The following is a 21,357-nucleotide window of genomic DNA, read 5'->3' on the forward strand; positions in this document are numbered from 1 at the left end:
GGCAGGTAATATAGACTGTGCAGGATAATCAGGAGGAGGCTACCGGCAGGTGATACAGGCTGTGCAGGATAATCAGGAGGAGGCTGCCAGCAGGTGATACAGACTGTGCAGGATAATCAGGAGGAGGCTGCCGGCAGGTAATACAGACTGTGCAGGATAATCAGGAGGAGGCTACCGGCAGGTGATACAGACTGTGCAGGAGTATCAGGAGGAGGCTGCCGGCAGGTGAAACAGACTGTGCAGGATAATCAGGAAGAGGCTGCCGGCAGGTGATACAGACTGTGCAGGATAATCAGGAGGATACTGCCGGCAGGTGATACATACTGTGCAGGATAATCAGGAGGAGGCTGTCGGCAGGTGATACAGACTGTGCAGGATAATCAGGAGGACACTGCTGGCAGGTAATATAGACTGTGCAGGATAATCAGGAGGAGGCTGCCGGTAGGTAATACAGACTGTGCAGGATAATCAGGAGGAGGCTGCCGGCAGGTAATACAGACTGTGCAGGATAATCAGGAGGACACTACAGGCAGGTAATACGACTGTGCAGGATAATCAGGAGGAGACTGCTGGCAGGTAATATAGACTGTGCAGGATAATCAGGAGGAGGCTGCCGGCAGGAGATACAGACTGTGCAGGATAATCAGGAGGAGACTGCTGGCAGGTAATATAGACTGTGAAGGATAATCAGGAGGAGGCTGCCGGCAGGTGATACAGGCTGTGCAGGATAATCAGGAGGAGGCTGCCAGAAGGTGATACAGACTGTGCAGGATAATCAGGAGGAGGCTGCCGGCAGGTAATACAGACTGTGCAGGATAATCAGGAGGAGGCTACCGGCAGGTGATACAGACTGTGCAGGAGTATCAGGAGGAGGCTGCCGGCAGGCGAAACAGACTGTGCAGGATAATCAGGAAGAGGCTGTCGGCAGGTGATACAGACTGTGCAGGATAATCAGGAGGACACTGCCGGCAGGTGATACATACTGTGCAGGATAATCAGGAGGAGGCTGCCGGCAGGTGATACAGACTGTGCAGGATAATCAGGAGGACACTGCTGGCAGGTAATATAGACTGTGCAGGATAATCAGGAGGAGGCTGCCGGCAGGTAACACAGACTGTGCAGGATAATCAGGAGGAGGCTGCCGGCAGGTAATACAGACTGTGCAGGATAATCAGGAGGACACTACAGGCAGGTAATACAGACTGTGCAGGATAATCAGGAGCACACTACCGGCAGGTAATACAGAGTGTGCAGGATAATCAGGAGGAGGCTGCCGGCAGGTAATACAGACTGTGCAGGATAATCAGGAGGAGGCTGCCGGCAGGTAATACAGACTGTGCAGGATAATCATGAGGAGGCTGCCGGCAGGTGATACAGACTGTGCAGGATAATCAGGAGGACACTACAGGCAGGTAATACAGAATGTGCAGGATAATCAGGAGCACACTGCCGGCAGGTAATACAGACTGTGCAGGATAATCAGGAGGAGGCTGCCGGCAGATAATACAGACTGTGCAGGATAATCAGGAGGAGACTGCCGGCAGGTGACACAGACTGTGCAGGATAATCAGGAGGAGGCTGCCGGCAGGTAATACAGATTGTGCAGGATAATCATGAGGAGGCTGCCGGCAGGTGATACAGACTGTGCAGGATAATCAGGAGGACACTACAGGCAGGTAATACAGACTGTGCAGGATAATCAGGAGCACACTGCCGGCAGGTAATACAGACTGTGCAGGATAATCAGGAGGAGGCTGCCGGCAGATAATACAGACTGTGCAGGATAATCAGGAGGACACTAAAGGCAGGTAATACAGACTGTGCAGGATAATCAGGAGCACACTGCCGGCAGGTAATACAGACTGTGCAGGATAATCAGGAGGAGGCTGCCGGCAGGTAATACAGACTGTGCAGGATAATCAGGAGGAGGCTGCCGGCAGGTAATACAGACTGTGCAGGATAATCAGGAGGAGACTGCCGGCAGGTGATACAGACTGTGCAGGATAATCAGGAGGACACTGCCGGCAGGTAATACAGACTGTGCAGGATAATCAGGAAGAGGCTGCCGGCAGGTAATACAGACTGTGCAGGATAATCAGGAGGCTGCCGGCAGGTAATACAGACTGTGCAGAATAATCAGGAGGACACTGCCGGCAGGTGACATAGACTGTGCAGGATAATCAGGAGGACACTGCCGGCAGGTAATACAGACTGTGCAGGATAATCAGGAGGACACTGCCGGCAGGTAATACAGACTGTGCAGGATAATCAGGAGGAGGCTGCCGGCAGGTAATATAGACTGTGCAGGATAATCAGGAGGACACTACCGGCAGGTAATATAGACTGTGCAGGATAATCAGGAGGACACTACCGGCAGGTAATATAGACTGTGCAGGATAATGAGGAGGACACTACCGGCAGGTAATATAGACTGTGCAGGATAATCAGGAGGACACTGCCGGCAGGTAATATAGACTGTGCAGGATAATCAGGAGGACACTGCCGGCAGGTAATATAGACTGTGCAGGATAATCAGGAGGACACTGCCGGCAGGTAATATAGACTGTGCAGGATAATCAGGAGGACACTGCCGGCAGGTAATACAGACTGTGCAGGATAATCAGGAGGACACTGCCGGCAGGCGATACAGACTGTGCAGGATAATCAGGAGGACACTACCGGCAGGTGATACAGACTGTACAGGATAATCAGGAGGACACTGCTGGCAGGTAATACAGACTGTGCAGGATAATCAGGAGGACACTACCGGCAGGTGATACAGACTGTGCACGATAATCAGGAGGACACTGCTGGCAGGTAATACAGACTGTGCAGGATAATCAGGAGGAGACTGCCGGCAGGTAATACAGATTGTGCAGGATAATCAGGAGGAGGCTGCCGGCAGGTAATACAGACTGTGCAGGATAATCAGGAGGACACTACCGGCAGGTGATACAGACTGTGCAGGATAATCAGGAGGACACTGCCGGCAGGTAATACAGACTGTGCAGGATAATCAGGAGGAGGCTGCCGGCAGGTAATAAAGACTATGCAGGATAATCAGGAGGACACTACTGGCAGGTAATACAGACTGTGCAGGACAATCAGGAGGACACTTCAGGCAGGTAATACAGAGTGTGCAGGATAATCAGGAGGACACTGCCGGCAGGTAATACAGACTGTGCAGGATAATCAGGAGGACGCTGCCGGCAGGTGATACAGACTGTGCAGGATAATCAGGAGGACACTGCCGGCAGGTGATACAGACTGTGCAGGATAATCAGGAGGACTCTACTGGCAGGTAATACAGACTGTGCAGGATAATCAGGAGGAGGCTGCCGGCAGGTAATACAGACTGTGCAGGATAATCAGGAGGACACTACAGGCAGGTAATACAAACTGTGCAGGATAATCAGGAGGACACTACTGGCAGGTAATACAGACTGTGCAGGATAATCAGGAGGACACTACTGGCAGGTAATGCAGACTGTGCAGGATAATCAGGAGGAGACTGCCGGCAGGTGATACAGACTGTGCAGGATAATCAGGAGGACACTGCTGGGAGGTAATACAGAGTGTGCAGGATAATCAGGAGGACACTGCCGGCAGGTAATACAGACTGTGCAGGATAATCAGGAGGAGGCTGCCGGCAGGTAATACAGACTGTGCAGGATAATCAGGAGGAGGCTGCCGGCAGGTAATACAGACTGTGCAGGATAATCAGGAGGAGGCGGCCGGCAGGTAATACAGACTGTACAGGATAATCAGGAGGAGGCTGCCGGCAGGTAATACAGACTGTGCAGGATAATCAGGAGGAGGCGGCCGGCAGGTGATACAGACTGTGCAGGATAATCAGGAGGAGACTGCCGGCAGGTGATACAGACTGTGCAGGATAATCAGGAGGAGGCTTCTGGCAGGTATTACAGACTGTCCAGGATAATCAGGAGGAGACGGCCGGCAGGTGATACAGACTGTGCAGGATAATCAGGAGGAGGCTGCCGGCAGGCAATACAGACTGTGCAGGATAATCAAAAGGAGGCTGCCGGCAGGTAATACAGACTGTGCAGGATAATCAGGAGGAGGCTGCCGGCAGGTAACAGGTAATACAGACTGTGCAGGATAATCAGGTGGACGCTGCCGGCAGGTAATACACACTGTGCAGGGTAATCAGGAGGAGGCTGCCGGCAGGTGATACAGACTGTGCAGGATAATCAGGACGAGGCTGCCAGCAGGTGATACAGACTGTGCAGGATAATCAGGGGGACACTGCCAGCAGGTAATACAGACTGTGCAGGATAATCAGGAGGAGGCTGCCGGCAGGTAATACAGACTGTGCAGGATAATCAGGAGGAGGCTGCCGGCAGGTGATACAAACTGTGCAGGATAATCAGGAGGAGGCTGCCGGCAGGTAATACAGACTGTGCAGGATAATCAGGAGGACACTGCAGGCAGGTAATACAGACTGTGCAGGATAATCAGGAGGACACTGCCGGCAGGTAATACAGACTGTGCAGGATAATCAGGAGGAGACGGCCAGCTGGTAATACAGACTGTGCAGGATGATCAGGAGGACACTACCGGCAGGTAATACAGACTGTGCAGGATAATCAGGAGGAGACGGCCGGCTGGTAATACAGACTGTGCAGGATGATCAGGAGGACACTACCGGCAGGTAATACAGAATGTGCAGGATAATCAGGAGGAGACGGCCGGCAGGTGATACAGACTGTGCAGGATAATCAGGAGGACACTGCCGGCAGGTAATACAGACTGTGCAGGATAATCAAGAGGAGGCGGCCGACAGGTAATACAGACTGAGCAGGATAATCAGGATGACACTGCCGGCAGGTAATACAGACTGTGCAGGATAATCAGGAGGACACTGCCGGCAGGTGATACAGACTGTGCAGGATAATCAGGAGGACACTGCCGGCAGGTGATACAGACTGTGTAGGATAATCAGGAGGAGGCTGCCGGCAGGTGATACAGGCTGTGCAAGATAATCAGGAGGACACTGCCGGCAGGTAATACAGGCTGTGCAGGATAATCAGGAGGAGGCTGCCGGCAGGTAATACAGACTGTGCAGGATAATCAGGAGGACACTGCCGGCAGGTAATACAGACTGTGCAGGATAATCAGGAGGACACTGCCGGCAGGTAATACAGACTGTGCAGGATAATCAGGAGAAGACGGCCGGCTGGTAATACAGACTGTGCAGGATAATCAGGAGAAGACGGCCGGCTGGTAATACAGACTGTGCAGGATGATCAGGAGGACACTACCGGCAGGTAATACAGACTGTGCAGGATAATCAGGAGGAGACTGCCGGCAGGTAATACAGAATGTGCAGGATAATCAGGAGGAGATGGCCGGCAGGTGATACAGACTGTGCAGGATAATCAGGAGGACTCTACTGGCAGGTAATACAGACTGTGCAGGATAATCAGGAGGAGGCTGCCGGCAGGTAATACAGACTGTGCAGGATAATCAGGAGGACACTACAGGCAGGTAATACAAACTGTGCAGGATAATCAGGAGGACACTACTGGCAGGTAATACAGACTGTGCAGGATAATCAGGAGGACACTACTGGCAGGTAATACAGACTGTGCAGGATAATCAGGAGGACACTACAGGCAGGTAATACAAACTGTGCAGGATAATCAGGAGGAGGCTGCCGGCAGGTAATACAGACTGTGCAGGATAATCAGGAGGACACTGCAGGCAGGTAATACAGACTGTGCAGGATAATCAGGAGGACACTGCCGGCAGGTAATACAGACTGTGCAGGATAATCAGGAGGAGACGGCCAGCTGGTAATACAGACTGTGCAGGATGATCAGGAGGACACTACCGGCAGGTAATACAGACTGTGCAGGATAATCAGGAGGAGACGGCCGGCTGGTAATACAGACTGTGCAGGATGATCAGGAGGACACTACCGGCAGGTAATACAGAATGTGCAGGATAATCAGGAGGAGACGGCCGGCTGGTGATACAGACTGTGCAGGATAATCAGGAGGACACTGCCGGCAGGTAATACAGACTGTGCAGGATAATCAAGAGGAGGCGGCCGACAGGTAATACAGACTGAGCAGGATAATCAGGAGGACACTGCCGGCAGGTAATACAGACTGTGCAGGATAATCAGGAGGACACTGCCGGCAGGTGATACAGACTGTGCAGGATAATCAGGAGGACACTGCCGGCAGGTGATACAGACTGTGTAGGATAATCAGGAGGAGGCTGCCGGCAGGTGATACAGGCTGTGCAAGATAATCAGGAGGACACTGCCGGCAGGTAATACAGGCTGTGCAGGATAATCAGGAGGAGGCTGCCGGCAGGTAATACAGACTGTGCAGGATAATCAGGAGGACACTGCCGGCAGGTAATACAGACTGTGCAGGATAATCAGGAGGACACTGCCGGCAGGTAATACAGACTGTGCAGGATAATCAGGAGAAGACGGCCGGCTGGTAATACAGACTGTGCAGGATAATCAGGAGAAGACGGCCGGCTGGTAATACAGACTGTGCAGGATGATCAGGAGGACACTACCGGCAGGTAATACAGACTGTGCAGGATAATCAGGAGGAGACTGCCGGCAGATAATACAGAATGTGCAGGATAATCAGGAGGAGATGGCCGGCAGGTGATACAGACTGTGCAGGATAATCAGGAGGACTCTACTGGCAGGTAATACAGACTGTGCAGGATAATCAGGAGGAGGCTGCCGGCAGGTAATACAGACTGTGCAGGATAATCAGGAGGACACTACAGGCAGGTAATACAAACTGTGCAGGATAATCAGGAGGACACTACTGGCAGGTAATACAGACTGTGCAGGATAATCAGGAGGACTCTACTGGCAGGTAATGCAGACTGTGCAGGATAATCAGGAGGAGACTGCCGGCAGGTGATACAGACTGTGCAGGATAATCAGGAGGACACTGCTGGGAGGTAATACAGACTGTGCAGGATAATCAGGAGGAGGCTGCCGGCAGGTAATACAGACTGTGCAGGATAATCAGGAGGAGGCGGCCGGCAGGTAATACAGACTGTACAGGATAATCAGGAGGAGGCTGCCGGCAGGTAATACAGACTGTGCAGGATAATCAGGAGGAGGCGGCCGGCAGGTGATACAGACTGTGCAGGATAATCAGGAGGAGACTGCCGGCAGGTGATACAGACTGTGCAGGATAATCAGGAGGAGGCTTCTGGCAGGTAATACAGACTGTCCAGGATAATCAGGAGGAGACGGCCGGCAGGTGATACAGACTGTGCAGGATAATCAGGAGGAGGCTGCCGGCAGGTAATACAGACTGTGCAGGATAATCAGGAGGAGACGGCCGGCAGGTGATACAGACTGTGCAGGATAATCAGGAGGAGGCTGCCGGCAGGCAATACAGACTGTGCAGGATAATCAGGAGGAGGCTGCCGGCAGGTAATACAGACTGTGCAGGATAATCAGGAGGAGGCTGACGGCAGGTAACAGGTAATACAGACTGTGCAGGATAATCAGGAGGAGGCTGCCGGCAGGTGATACAGACTGTGCAGGATAATCAGGAGGACGCTGCCGGCAGGTAATACACACTGTGCAGGGTAATCAGGAGGAGGCTGCCGGCAGGTGATACAGACTGTGCAGGATAATCAGGACGAGGCTGCCGGCAGGTGATACAGACTGTGCAGGATAATCAGGGGGACACTGCCAGCAGGTAATACAGACTGTGCAGGATAATCAGGAGGAGGCTGCCGGCAGGTAATACAGACTGTGCAGGATAATCAGGAGGAGGCTGCCGGCAGGTGATACAGACTGTGCAGGATAATCAAGAGGACACTGCCGGCAGGTAATACAGACTGTGCAGGATAATCAGGAGGAGACGGCCGGCTGGTAATACAGACTGTGCAGGATGATCAGGAGGACACTACCGGCAGGTAATACAGACTGTGCAGGATAATCAGGAGGAGAGGGCCGGCTGGTAATACAGACTGTGCAGGATGATCAGGAGGACACTACCGGCAGGTAATACAGAATGTGCAGGATAATCAGGAGGAGACGGCCGGCAGGTGATACAGACTGTGCAGGATAATCAGGAGGACACTGCCGGCAGGTAATACAGACTGTGCAGGATAATCAGGAGGAGGCGGCCGACAGGTAATACAGACTGAGCAGGATAATCAGGAGGACACTGCCGGCAGGTAATACAGACTGTGCAGGATAATCAGGAGGACACTGCCGGCAGGTGATACAGGCTGTGCAAGATAATCAGGAGGACACTGCCGGCAGGTGATACAGACTGTGTAGGATAATCAGGAGGAGGCTGCCGGCAGGTGATACAGGCTGTGCAAGATAATCAGGAGGACACTGCCGGCAGGTAATACAGGCTGTGCAGGATAATCAGGAGGAGGCTGCCGGCAGGTGATACAGACTGTGTAGGATAATCAGGAGGAGGCTGCCGGCAGGTGATACAGGCTGTGCAAGATAATCAGGAGGACACTGTCGGCAGGTAATACAGGCTGTGCAGGATAATCAGGAGGAGGCTGCCGGCAGGTGATACAGACTGTGCAGGATAATCAGGAGGACACTGCCGGCAGGTGATACAGACTGTGTAGGATAATCAGGAGGAGGCTGCCGACAGGTGATACAGGCTATGCAAGATAATCAGGAGGACACTGCCGGCAGGTAATACAGGCTGTGCAGGATAATCAGGAGGACACTGCCGGCAGGTAATACAGACTGTGCAGGATAATCAGGAGGACACTGCCGGCAGGTAATACAGACTGTGCAGGATAATCAGGAGGACACTGCCGGCAGGTAATACAGACTGTGCAGGATAATCAGGAGGACACTGCCGGCAAGTAATACAGACTGTGCAGGATAATCAGGAGAAGACGGCCGGCTGGTAATACAGACTGTGCAGGATGATCAGGAGGACACTACCGGCAGGTAATACAGACTGTGCAGGATAATCAGGAGGAGACTGCCGGCAGGTAATACAGAATGTGCAGGATAATCAGGAGGAGATGGCCGGCAGGTGATACAGACTGTGCAGGATAATCAGGAGGACACTGCCGGCAGGTAATACAGACTGTGCAGGATAATCAGGAGGAGGCGGCCGGCAGGTAATACAGACTGTGCAGGATAATCAGGAGGACACTGCCGGCAGGTAATACAGACTGTGCAGGATAATCAGGAGGAGGCGGCCGGCAGGTAATACAGACTGTGCAGGATAATCAGGAGGAGACTGCCGGCAGGTAATACAGACTGTGCAGGATAATCAAGAGGAGACGGCCGGCAGGTAATACAGACTGTGCAGGATAATCAGGAGGAGATGGCCGGCAGGTGATACAGACTGTGCAGGATAATCAGGAGGACACTGCCGGCAGGTAATACAGACTGTGCAGGATAATCAGGAGGAGGCGGCCGGCAGGTAATACAGACTGTGCAGGATAATTAGGAGGAGACTGCCGGCAGGTGATAAAGACTGTGCAGGATAATCAGGAGGAGACGGCCGGCAGGTAATACAGACTGTGCAGGATAATCAGGAGGACACTGCTGGCAGGTAATACAGACTGTGCAGGATAATCAGGAGGAGTCGGCCGGCAGGTAATACAGACTGTGCAGGATAATCAGGAGGAGACGGCCGGCACGTAATACAGACTGTGCAGGATAATCAGGAGGACACTGCTGGCAGGTAATACAGACTGTGCAGGATAATCAGGAGGAGGCGGCCGGCAGGTAATACAGACTGTGCAGGATAATCAGGAGGAGACGGCCGGCAGGTAATACAGACTGTGCAGGATAATCAGGAGGACACTACTGGCAGGTAATACAGACTGTGCAGGATAATCAGGAGGAGACGGCCGGCAGGTGATACAGACTGTGCAGGATAATCAGGAGGACACTGCCGGCAGGTAATACAGACTGTGCAGGATAATCAGGAGGACGCTGCCGGCAGGTGACACAGACTGTGCAGGATAATCAGGAGGAGGCTGCCGGCAGGTAATACAGACTGTGCAGGATAATCAGGAGGAGGCTGCCGGCAGGTAATACAGACTGTGCAGGACAATCAGGAGGACACTGCCTGCAGGTAATACAAACTGTGCAGGATAATCAGGAGGACACTGCCTGCAGGTAATACAGACTGTGCAGGATAATCAGGAGGAGGCTGCCGGCAGGTAATACAGACTGTGCAGGATAATCAGGAGGAGGCTGCCGGCAGGTAATACAGACTGTGCAGGATAATCAGGAGGAGGCTGCCGGCAGGTGATATCGACTGTGCAGGATAATCAGGAGGAGGCTGCCGGCTGGTAATACAGACTGTGCAGGATAATCAAGAGGAGGCTGCCGGCAGGTAATACAGACTGTGCAGGATAATCAGGAGGAGGCTGCCGGCAGGTAATACAGACTGTGCAGGATAATCAGGAGGAGACGGCCGGCAGGTAATACAGACTGTGCAGGATAATCAGGAGGAGGCTGCCGGCAGGTAATACAGACTGTGCAGGATAATCAGGAGGAGGCTGCCGGCAGGTAATACAGAGTGTGCAGGATAATCAGGAGGAGACGGCCGGCAGGTGATACAGACTGTGCAGGATAATCAGGAGGAGGCTGCCGGCAGGTAATACAGACTGTGTAGGATAATCAGGAGGAGGCGGGCGGCAGGTGATATGTGAAAAATGGGCGCAGGAAGCAGCAGCCACACAGCATCTGACAGACATGTTAATGACAAGCAGGAAAAAAAACAGGAGTGTTTACTGCAGACAACAAAGCACCTGGGAAAATGAATTCAGCAGCTAAGGAGCAGCAGCAAAATGTCCACAATTCTGTGGAAGGGGATCCCTGACATTATCCATGTAGTAAGCAGCAGTGTGACGGTAGAAACCGAGAGGAAGAGGAAACCCCTCTGATACTGCAATGTACCCGCAAAGAGCAAAAGGCAGATGAGAAATACAGTTCTCACTTCATGTGCCGCTTGTGCCCGGGACGGCTGTAACACGGCAATATACATATAATGAGCAGCAGTGTGGCTGCTACAAACACTCTGGACGGGCACAGCCCTGACACTAATATACAGTACAGGTAAAATGCTGCATGTTTCCATAAGCACTGAAGAAAAGGAACAACCCCAGACACCCTAATGTGCAGCAGACAGCACAAGGTGCATCAGAAATGAAGTCACCTCAACTCACATTTAATTTGCTGTGCAACGTGTGTTCCAAAAACTGCACACAGGGTCACCCCCTATACCATCAAATCAGGTACACGAAATAACTATGGCCTCTCTATTACATCCAGGAACTGAAAGGTGGGCACCATCAGCATAGGCAAGGGGGAGTAGTGGTTCTTCATATACTAAGTGCTCTGACATCATTAGTTAATGGTTCTGATTGCCAGATGGGTGGAAAGTTAGTTGCTGAGAGATTTTTTTTAATAGACCGGGATATTTAGGACCAGGTTTTAGCAGTGACAAGATGAGCTGGGTGGGACTGGCCGTTCCCATACCTCCATTCCAGTTATTCTATTCGGACTATTTAAGGCAGCTGAGCGGTCTCAGACCTGTCTGTGTATGGAAGGATGGAAGGACCTGCTGGTAAATCACAACTAGAGACACAAGTGTGCGGACTGGATTTTTGTCCGGGTGAGCCCACTCTGATAATTGTACCTTCGGCATAAGAACGGTTTTGTTTTCTTTTGACCTTGATGCCAAGAAACGGCCATTTTTGTGTTGTTTGTTACTGCATTCTGGACATTTAATAAAGTGCTCACTGTTCTGATTCCAGAACCTGGAGGCCGTGCACATCCCAAGCGTCTACCAGAGAGCTGCACCCTCCAATATCTACAAATAATAATACCCAACTGGTAATAATATACATATTATATATATATACACACATACACACATTGCATATACATACACACATACGCATTACATATATACTGTATATTAACAGCCATGTTTTACTACGCAGTTATTTTACACAGTCAGCTTTTTACCCATTGAGAACAGAATGGCATCAGACGGGGGTCCGATCAGTGGAGGACTCTGCAGGTAGACGAGCACTCTGTACTGCGCACCGGGGACCAGCTGCTTTATGACACTGCTGGAAATATTCACCTGTAACACAACACAGTGTAAGTAAGCGGACTCACATGGACAGTGTACAGCACAGAGTCATGAGATGAGTGCCCTGCATGAAATCCTAGGGTTAATCCGATCCTATGTGCTAATGCCTGCTGAGCCGTGTATCTAATCCTATCCTGTGTGGTACTGTTTGCGGAGCTGTGTATCTGATCCTACCCTGTGTGGATCTGCTAAATCACCTAATCCTGTTGGCTATAGGGTCTACGCTAGGGAAAGGGAGGGGGCCGCTGTGCTGATGGGAAGATTGTCTAGAAAGAGAAGTATTTAATCTGGGCATTCAGGGTGCGGATGCATTTACTGTGTAGGAGAAGATAGTGTAGATGGTGACCTGGGACTGGGGGAGGTAATTACTGTACAGGAGGTGAAGATAGTGTAGATAGTGACCTGGGACTGGGGAGAGGTAATTACTGTACAGGAGAAGATAGTGTAGATAGTGACCTGTGACTGGGGGAGGTAATTACTGCACAGGAGGAGAAGATAGTGTAGATGGTGACCTGGGACTGGAGGAGGTAATTACTGTACAGGAGGAGAAGATAGTGTAGATAGTGACCTGGGACTGGGGGAGGTAATTACTGTACAGGAGGAGAAGATAGTGTAGATAGTGACCTGGGACTGGGGGAGGTAATTACTGTACAGGAGGAGAAGATAGTGTAGATAGTGACCTGGGACTGGGGGAGGTAATTACTGTACAGGAGAAGATAGTGTAGATAGTGACCTGTGACTGGAGGAGGTAATTACTGTTCAGGAGGAGAAGATACTGTAGATAGTGACCTGGGACTGGGGGAGGTAATTACTGTACAGGGGGAGGAGATAGTGTAGATAGTGACCTGGGACTGGGGGAGGTAATTACTGTACAGGAGGAGAAGATAGTGTAGATAGTGACCTGGGACTGGGGGAGGTAATTACTGTACAGGAGAAGATAGTGTAGATGGTGACCTGGGAGTGGAGGAGGTAATTACTGTAAAGGAGGAGAAGATAGTGTAGATAGTGACCTGGGACTGGGGGAGGTAATTACTGTACAGGGGGAGGAGATAGTGTAGATAGTGACCTGGGACTGGGGGAGGTAATTACTGTACAGGAGGAGAAGATAGTGTAGATAGTGACCTGGGACTGGGGGAGGTAATTACTGTACAGGGGGAGGAGATAGTGTAGATAGTGACCTGGGACTGGGGGAGGTAATTACTGTACAGGAGGAGAAGATAGTGTAGATAGTGACCTGGGACTGGGGGAGGTAATTACTGTACAGGAGGAGAAGATAGTGTAGATAGTGACCTGGGACTGGGGGAGGTAATTACTGTACAGGAGAAGATAGTGTAGATAGTGACCTGTGACTGGAGGAGGTAATTACTGTACAGGGGGAGAAGATAGTGTAGATAGTGACCTGGGACTGGGGGAGGTAATTACTGTACAGGGGGAGGAGATAGTGTAGATAGTGACCTGAGACTGGGGGAGGTAATTACTGTAAAGGAGGAGAAGATAGTGTAGATAGTGACCTGGGACTGGGGGAGGTAATTACTGTACAGGAGGAGAAGATAGTGTAGATGGTAACCTGGGACTGGGGGAGGTAATTACTGTACAGGAGAAGATAGTGTAGATGGTGACCTGGGACTGGGGGAGGTAATTACTGTACAGGAGGAGAAGATAGTGTAGATGGTGACCTGGGACTGGGGGAGGTAATTACTATACAGGAGAAGATAGTGTAGATAGTGACCTGGGACTGGGGGTGTTATGTTCTGCTACCAAAGCTAAGGAAAGAGAGGAGATCTGTCCCTACTATAAAACTCAGCTGAATCCCTACGATGTAACAGGGAACCTGATCCTGCGATCAGACCTGCTAAAGTCCTAATCTAGTCTGTACGAAGACCTATAGATGTGGGGAGGGAATCCCTACAAGTACTAAGGACTGGGAGGAATATGGGACACCTCCTAACAGAAATAGTAGCAGACAGACGAACAAACAAAATAGATAGAACATAGAGGTCCGTAGACCAAGCAAACTAACAGAGTTAGATACAGAGCACAGGCTAGCTAGAAAGTAGATATACAATGAAGTCCAGCAAAGCCAGAAGGGCGGAGCAGGACTAAATAGGCCAACAAGGTCATGTGACCAGCAAAGGAAAAAAAACCTAACAGCAAGGTTCTAACAGTACCCCCCCTTCTAAGAGGATCCTCCGGATCCCCTAGGACCAGGCTTATCAGGAAATCTCCTGTGAAACGCTCTGATAAGTCTGGACGCGGAAACATCATCTGACCTCACCCAAGAGTTATCCTCGGGTCCGAAACCTTTCCAGGCCACAAGATACTGCAAACTACCTCTATACCGTCTAGAGTCAAGGATGCGAGAAATTTCATATTCCCCGTCCTCCACCACCGGAGGAACAGAGGCAGAGGCGTCACCATCCGACACAACAGCTTTTTTTAACAGAGAGACATGAAATACCGGATTAATTCTCCAGGAGGTAGGAACCTCCAACCTAACAGCAGATTGGTTGACAACCTGAAGCACCTTAAAGGGCCCTACAAACTTGGGACCCAATTTCTTAGAAGGAATCCTCAACCGCAGATTCCTAGAGGACAACCAAACCATGTCACCAACAGCGAACAAAACCTCCTGTCGTTTCCTATCAAAGTAGTCTTTAGATTTTCTGTTGGCCTCCTGAAGATTACCACGCACATCCGTCCAAACTCTTTCCAAATCACCGGAAAAATTCTCCTCCTCAGGCACGGCAGATCCCAACTTGGAGAACGACCCAAACGACGGATGTCTCCCAGAACAACAAAAAAAAGGCGAACAACCAGCAGAAGAAGATGTATGATTGTTCAGAGCAAATTCGGCAAGTGGCAGAAACTCAGACCACCCTTCTTGATTGTCTGCCACAAAACAACGCAAGAACTGCTCAACATCCTGGTTTTTCCTTTCTGTCTGGCCATTAGATTCAGGATGATATCCGGACGAAAACGACAAATGAATTCCCAACCTGTCACAAAAGGCACGCCAAAAACGAGCCACGAACTGAGGACCCCTATCAGAAACAATGTCAGTAGGAACGCCATGAAGTCTGACAATTTCCTTGACAAAGGCCTTAGCGAGAGTTTTAGCGCAGGGCAGTTTGACGAAGGGAACCAAGTGACACATCTTGCTAAAACGGTCCACGACCACCCAGATGACAGTAAAACCCTCAGAGGGGGGAAGGTCAGTTATAAAGTCCATAGCCAAATGTGTCCAAGGAGCACTGGGGACCTCCAAAGGACAAAGCAACCCCGCAGCAGGAGTATGTGAGGACTTAGATCTAGCACATATAGTACATTGGCGCACCCACTTAATGACTTCCTTCTGCCATCCAGGCCACCAAAAACTGCGACCCACCAGTCTCTTGGTCTCAGAGATTCCGGGATGACCTGCCAACTGAGATTCGTGACACTCAACAAACAAATCTCTCCTAAAGGTCCCAGGCACAAACAACCTCCCATGAGGAGTGTTAGATGGGGCATTCTCCTGAGCTTTAAGAATCTCATCTTCCAAAACGGAGTCTAAAGCAGCTATCACAACACCTTCTTGTAAAATGTTTTCCTCTTTCTCAGCACCGACTATGGGAGAAAAACTGCGAGACAAGGCATCCGCCTTAACATTCTTAGTACCAGGGATGTAAGTAACGGAGAAATTAAACCGCGAGAAAAACAGTGCCCACCTAGCCTGACGGGCATTCAGGCGCTTGGCAGCATCAAGATATATCAGATTTTTATGATCCGTAAGAACCTGAACGGGAAATTCCGCACCTTCCAAGAAGTGACGCCAGTGTTCAAATGCGAGTTTAATAGCCAATAATTCCCGATTACCAATATCGTAATTCAATTCAGTCTCCGAAAATTTTTTTGAAAAAAAGGCACAGGGATGTAATCCATCCCCGTTATCCTGAGACAATACTGCGCCAACCCCCACAGAGGAAGCATCAACCTCAACCAAAAACGGCCTAGTCACATCAGGCTGCATAAGGATGGGAGCAGAGGTGAACCTCTCCTTGAGATACACAAAAGATTCAATGGCCTCAGAAGACCACTGAACCGCATCAGCACCTTTCCTGGTGAGATCGGTCAGAGGTTTGACAATACTAGAAAAATTTTTTATGAACTTTCTATAGTAATTGGCGAAACCCAAAAACCTCTGTATCGATTTCAAACCAATAGGCCTAGGCCATTCCTGCACAGCCTGAACCTTAACCGGATCCATCTCAAAACCTTTGCTGGAGATAATGTAGCCCAAAAAACTAATTCTCTGTACAGCGAACTCACATTTCTCCAGCTTAGCAAAAAGCGAATTGTCCATTAATAACTGTAATACCTCACGCACGCTCCGCCAATGAGACTCCAGATCCGGCGAATAAATCAAAATGTCATCCAAATACACAACCACATTTTTACCGATCAAAGGTCTAAGGATGTCATTAATCAGATTCTGAAAAAATGCAGGAGCATTAGTAAGACCAAAAGGCATCACCAGATTCTCAAAATGACCCACAGGAGTGTTAAAAGCAGTCTTCCATTCATCACCCTCCTTCATGCGCAACAGATTGTATGCCCCCTTAAGGTCAATTTTAGAGAACCACTTGGCCCCCAATAACTGGTTAAACAGATCAGGAATCAATGGCAGTGGGTAAGGATTGCGTACAGTAATTTTGTTAATCTCATGAAAATCCAGACAAGGACGTAAACCGCCGTCCTTTTTTTTTACAAAAAAAAATCCAACCGCCACAGGAGACTTAGAGGGCCTAATGTGACCGGCGGCCAAACTTGTCTGTATGTATTCCTCCAAAGCCTTCCTCTCAGGAATAGTAAGGTTAAATAAACGACTCTTAGGAAGAGTCGCTCCAGGGACAAATTCAATAGAACAATCATAGTCTCTATGGGGAGGCAAAACCTGCGATTCTTTCTCAGAAAAAACTCTCCAAAAATCCTGAATAGGAACAGGCAATTCCCCCCTATCCAAAGCTGCAATACGCCCGTTACAACACTTGTCATAACATTTATGGCTCCAGGATTTAATTTCACTGGTAGACCAATCCAGTACAGGATTGTGACATTTTAACCAGGGCAAACCCAATATTACTGGAGAAGGCAAGTTATTCAACACTACCAAATCCAATTTCTCATGGTGAACACCATTAATAGTGAGAGGAAATTCACTGACCTTGAGAGTAATATTCTTCAAAGGGGAACCATCCACAGAAACCACAGCAATGGGGGATGATAAAGGTTCAGGTTTTAAATTGAGTCTTTCCACGAATCCCCCATCAATTACATTCAGTGTAGACCCGCAATCAACAAACACCCGAAATTCCATCAATTTTTTCTGAGCAATCGTGGAAGCAGCTAAAAATACACCCTTGGAATTTAAACAGGCAATACGGGCATGACTGACCATTTTTTTTTCTTTCTTCATACGAAGCTCACAGCCTTTAATCAAATGACCAGATTTTCCGCAATAGTAACACAAGCCTTCCGAAAAACGACGGTCTTTTTCTTGAGAGCGAGGTGCCACCGATCCAATCTCCATCGGTTCACCACTGTTAATACACACATTATCATAACCAGAAACTGACATAGCAGAGGATTTGCTCTCATTAACCCTTGCATGCAGTCTTCTATCCACCCGTATAGCTAATTGCATAGCCTGTTGCAAATCCTCAGGTGTAGGATAAGCAATTAGCAGGTCTTTAACCCTTTCACTGAGCCCAGCAAGAAATAGACTTTTCAGAGCAGAATCGTTCCACCCTGTTTGAGTGGACCAACGACGAAAATGTGTACAATATTTTTCCACATTACCCGATCCTTGTTTTAAACGTCTCAACTCAGTCTCAGCTGATGCGACACGGTCAGGATCATCATATAATAGTCCCAAAGCAGAAAAAAAACTATCCACTGATCTGAAGCATGAATCACTAGGTTGCAAAGAAAAGGCCCACTACTGAGGCTCTTTGCGCAAAAGTGACATTATGAACCCTACGCTCTGGGATTCATCCCCAGAGGACTTAGGTCTCAAACGAAAATACAATAAGCAAGCATTTTTAAATGAAAAAAATTCTCGGTGTTCACCAAAAAATAAATCCGGCAAACATACCTTAGGCTCCAAGAAATGTGCTCCAGGACAGTTACTCACGTGCTGACGGAGCTCGGCCACCTCCAGAGAGAGTCCCTGCAGGCGATGAGCCAAATCCTGAACCGACACCATGATGGAACAGAAAAATCTTTCCTTAGAGAATTTGCTTGGCTGGACTTACTGTTATGTTCTGCTACCAAAGCTAAGGAAAGAGAGGAGATCTGTCCCTACTATAAAACTCAGCTGAATCCCTACGATGTAACAGGGAACCTGATCCTGCGATCAGACCTGCTAAAGTCCTAATCTAGTCTGTACGAAGACCTATAGATGTGGGGAGGGAATCCCTACAAGTACTAAGGACTGGGAGGAATATGGGACACCTCCTAACAGAAATAGTAGCAGACAGACGAACAAACAAAATAGATAGAACATAGAGGTCCGTAGACCAAGCAAACTAACAGAGTTAGATACAGAGCACAGGCTAGCTAGAAAGTAGATATACAATGAAGTCCAGCAAAGCCAGAAGGGCGGAGCAGGACTAAATAGGCCAACAAGGTCATGTGACCAGCAAAGGAAAAAAAACCTAACAGCAAGGTTCTAACAGGGGGAGGTAATTACTGTACAGGAAGAGAAGATAGTGTAGATGGTGACCTGGGACTGGGGGATGTAATTACTGTACAGGTGGAGAAGATAGTGTAGATAGTGACCTGGGACTGGGGGAGGTAATTACTGTTCAGGAGGAGAAGATAGTGTAGATAGTGACCTGGGACTGGGGGAGGTAATTACTGTACAGGAGAAGATAGTGTAGATAGTGACCTGGGACTGGAGGAGGTAATTACTGCAAAGGAGGAGAAGATAGTGTAGATAGTGACCTGGGACTGGGGGAGGTAATTACTGTACAGGAGGTGAAGATAGTGTAGATAGTGACCTGTGACTGGGGGAGGTAATTACTGTACAGGAGAAGATAGTGTAGATAGTGACCTGTGACTGGAGGAGGTAATTACTGTACAGGAGGAGAAGATAGTGTAGATAGTGACCTGGGACTGGGGGAGGTAATTACTGTACAGGAGAAGATAGTGTAGATAGTGACCTGGGACTGGAGGAGGTAATTACTGTACAGGAGGAGAAGATAGTGTAGATAGTGACTGTAGTGCCGGCGTCCCTGCCCTCTGCTAGGCAGGGACGCTGTTCCCCTCACCGCTCTGCTCCGTGCCCGGCGTCCCTCTCCCGCTCTGCTGGCAGCGCGCGCTCCTTCCCGGCCACTGTGCTTAGGGCGCGCGCGCGCGCCCTCCCTCCCTCTTAAAGGGGCCGCGCGCGCCGTCCTAAGGAGTCCCCGGCCAATGGCCGGAGGACTTTACCATATATAAGGCACCTCCTCCAAAATGGAGGTGCCCGAGCAATGTTGTTGCACCGTTCTACTCTGCTTCAGCCCTCAGGTCCCGTTGCCAGTTACCTGCCAGTTACCTGCCAGATTCCTGCCAGCTTGCTGTCCTAATCCTGCCTGATTTCCTGTTACCTGCCTGCCTGAGGTCCGACGGTCTGCCTTACAACTCCGGTCAGTCTGTCTAAGGACCAACTTGCCCGCTCACCTGGGAGCGCACATCAGCTACCTGCCTGCTTGCTGAGGTCCGACGGTCTGCCTTACAACTCCGGTCAGTCTGTCTATGGACCAGCTTGCCCGCTCACCTGGGAGCGCTTCTCCGCTACCTGCCTGCTTGCCTGCCCGGAGGCTCCGCTGTCACGTGCTGTGACCACCAGCTATTCCAGACTCTTGCCCGCTCACCTGGGAGCGCTTCTCCGCTACCTGCCTGCTTGCCTGCCTGGAGGCTCCGCTGTCACGTGCTGTGACCACCAGCTATTCCAGACTCTTGCCCGCTCACCTGGGAGCGCTTCTCCGCTACCTGCCTGCTTGCCTGCCCGGGGGTTCCGCTGTCACGTGCTGGGACCACCAGCTATTCCAGAGACTCTTGCCCGCTCACCTGGGAGCGCTTCTCCGCTACCTGCCTGCTTGCCTACCTGGAGGCTCCGCCGTCACGTGCTGTGACCACCTGCTATTCCAGAGACTCTCGCTTGCTCACCTGGGAGCACACATCCTCCATCTGCCTTGCTAGCCTACCTGGAGGTTCAGCCATCACAGGTCGTACCTACCCTTTACCTAGAGACTGCCCCGGTCACTTGCCGTGACCTCCAGCCCGTTCTTCCAGAGACTGCCCCGGTCACTTGCCGTGACCTCCAGCCCGTTCTTCCAGAGACTGCCCTGATCACTTGCCGTGACCTCCTGCCCGTACACCCAGAGACTGTCCCGGTCACCTGCTGTGACTGCCTGCCTGGTCGCCACCCGCTCCCTTACAAGGACCGCTCCCTTGTATAGTAGCCCAGAGGTTCCGCCTCCCAGACCCGTTACAGTGACCTGGGACTGGGGGAGGTAATTACTGTACAGGGGGAGGAGATAGTGTAGATAGTGACCTGAGACTGGGGGAGGTAATTACTGTACAGGAGGAGAAGATAGTGTAGATAGTGACCTGGGACTGGGGGAGGTAATTACTGTACAGGAGGAGAAGATAGTGTAGATGGTGACCTGGGACTGGGGGAGGTAATTACTATACAGGAGAAGATAGTGTAGATAGTGACCTGGGACTGGAGGAGGTAATTACTGTACAGGAAGAGAAGATAGTGTAGATGGTGACCTGGGACTGGGGGAGGTAATTACTGTACAGGAGGAGAAGATAGTATAGCTAGTGACCTGGGACTGGGGGAGGTAATTACTGTACAGGAGGAGAAGATAGTGTAGATGGTGACCTGGGACTGGGGGAGGTAATTACTGTACAGGAGAAGATAGTGTAGATGGTGACCTGGGACTGGGGAAGGTAATTACTGTACAGGAGGAGAAGATAGTGGAGATGGTGACCTGGGACTGGGGGAGGAAATTACTGTACAGGAGAAGATAGTGTAGATGGTGACCTGGGACTGGTGGAGGTAATTACTGTACAGGAGAAGATAGTGTAGATGGTGACCTGGGACTGGGAGAGGTAATTACTGTACAGGAGAAGAAGATAGTGTACATAGTGACCTGTGACTGGGGAGGTAATTACTGTACAGGAGAAGATAGTGTAGATGGTG

At 50.3% G+C, this 21,357-nt stretch overlaps 1 protein-coding gene across 2 annotated transcripts in view; it reads right to left on the reverse strand.

Moving 5' to 3' along the window:
• PTPRO (protein tyrosine phosphatase receptor type O) overlaps positions 1–21,357 on the reverse strand; it is a 621,455-nt gene that overhangs the window by 348,538 nt on the left and 251,560 nt on the right. For both annotated transcript variants that reach the window (XM_073650602.1, XM_073650601.1), the window contains exon 8: positions 11,996–12,116. In XM_073650602.1, coding sequence (XP_073506703.1) covers positions 11,996–12,116 — 121 coding nt within the window. The remainder of the gene's footprint in view (positions 1–11,995; positions 12,117–21,357) is intronic.

The sequence above is a fragment of the Phyllobates terribilis genome, unplaced genomic scaffold (assembly GCF_046119375.1).
Source record: "Phyllobates terribilis strain yellow unplaced genomic scaffold, ASM4611937v1 Scaffold_10__3_contigs__length_209671492, whole genome shotgun sequence".
NCBI lineage: Eukaryota > Metazoa > Chordata > Amphibia > Anura > Dendrobatidae > Phyllobates > Phyllobates terribilis.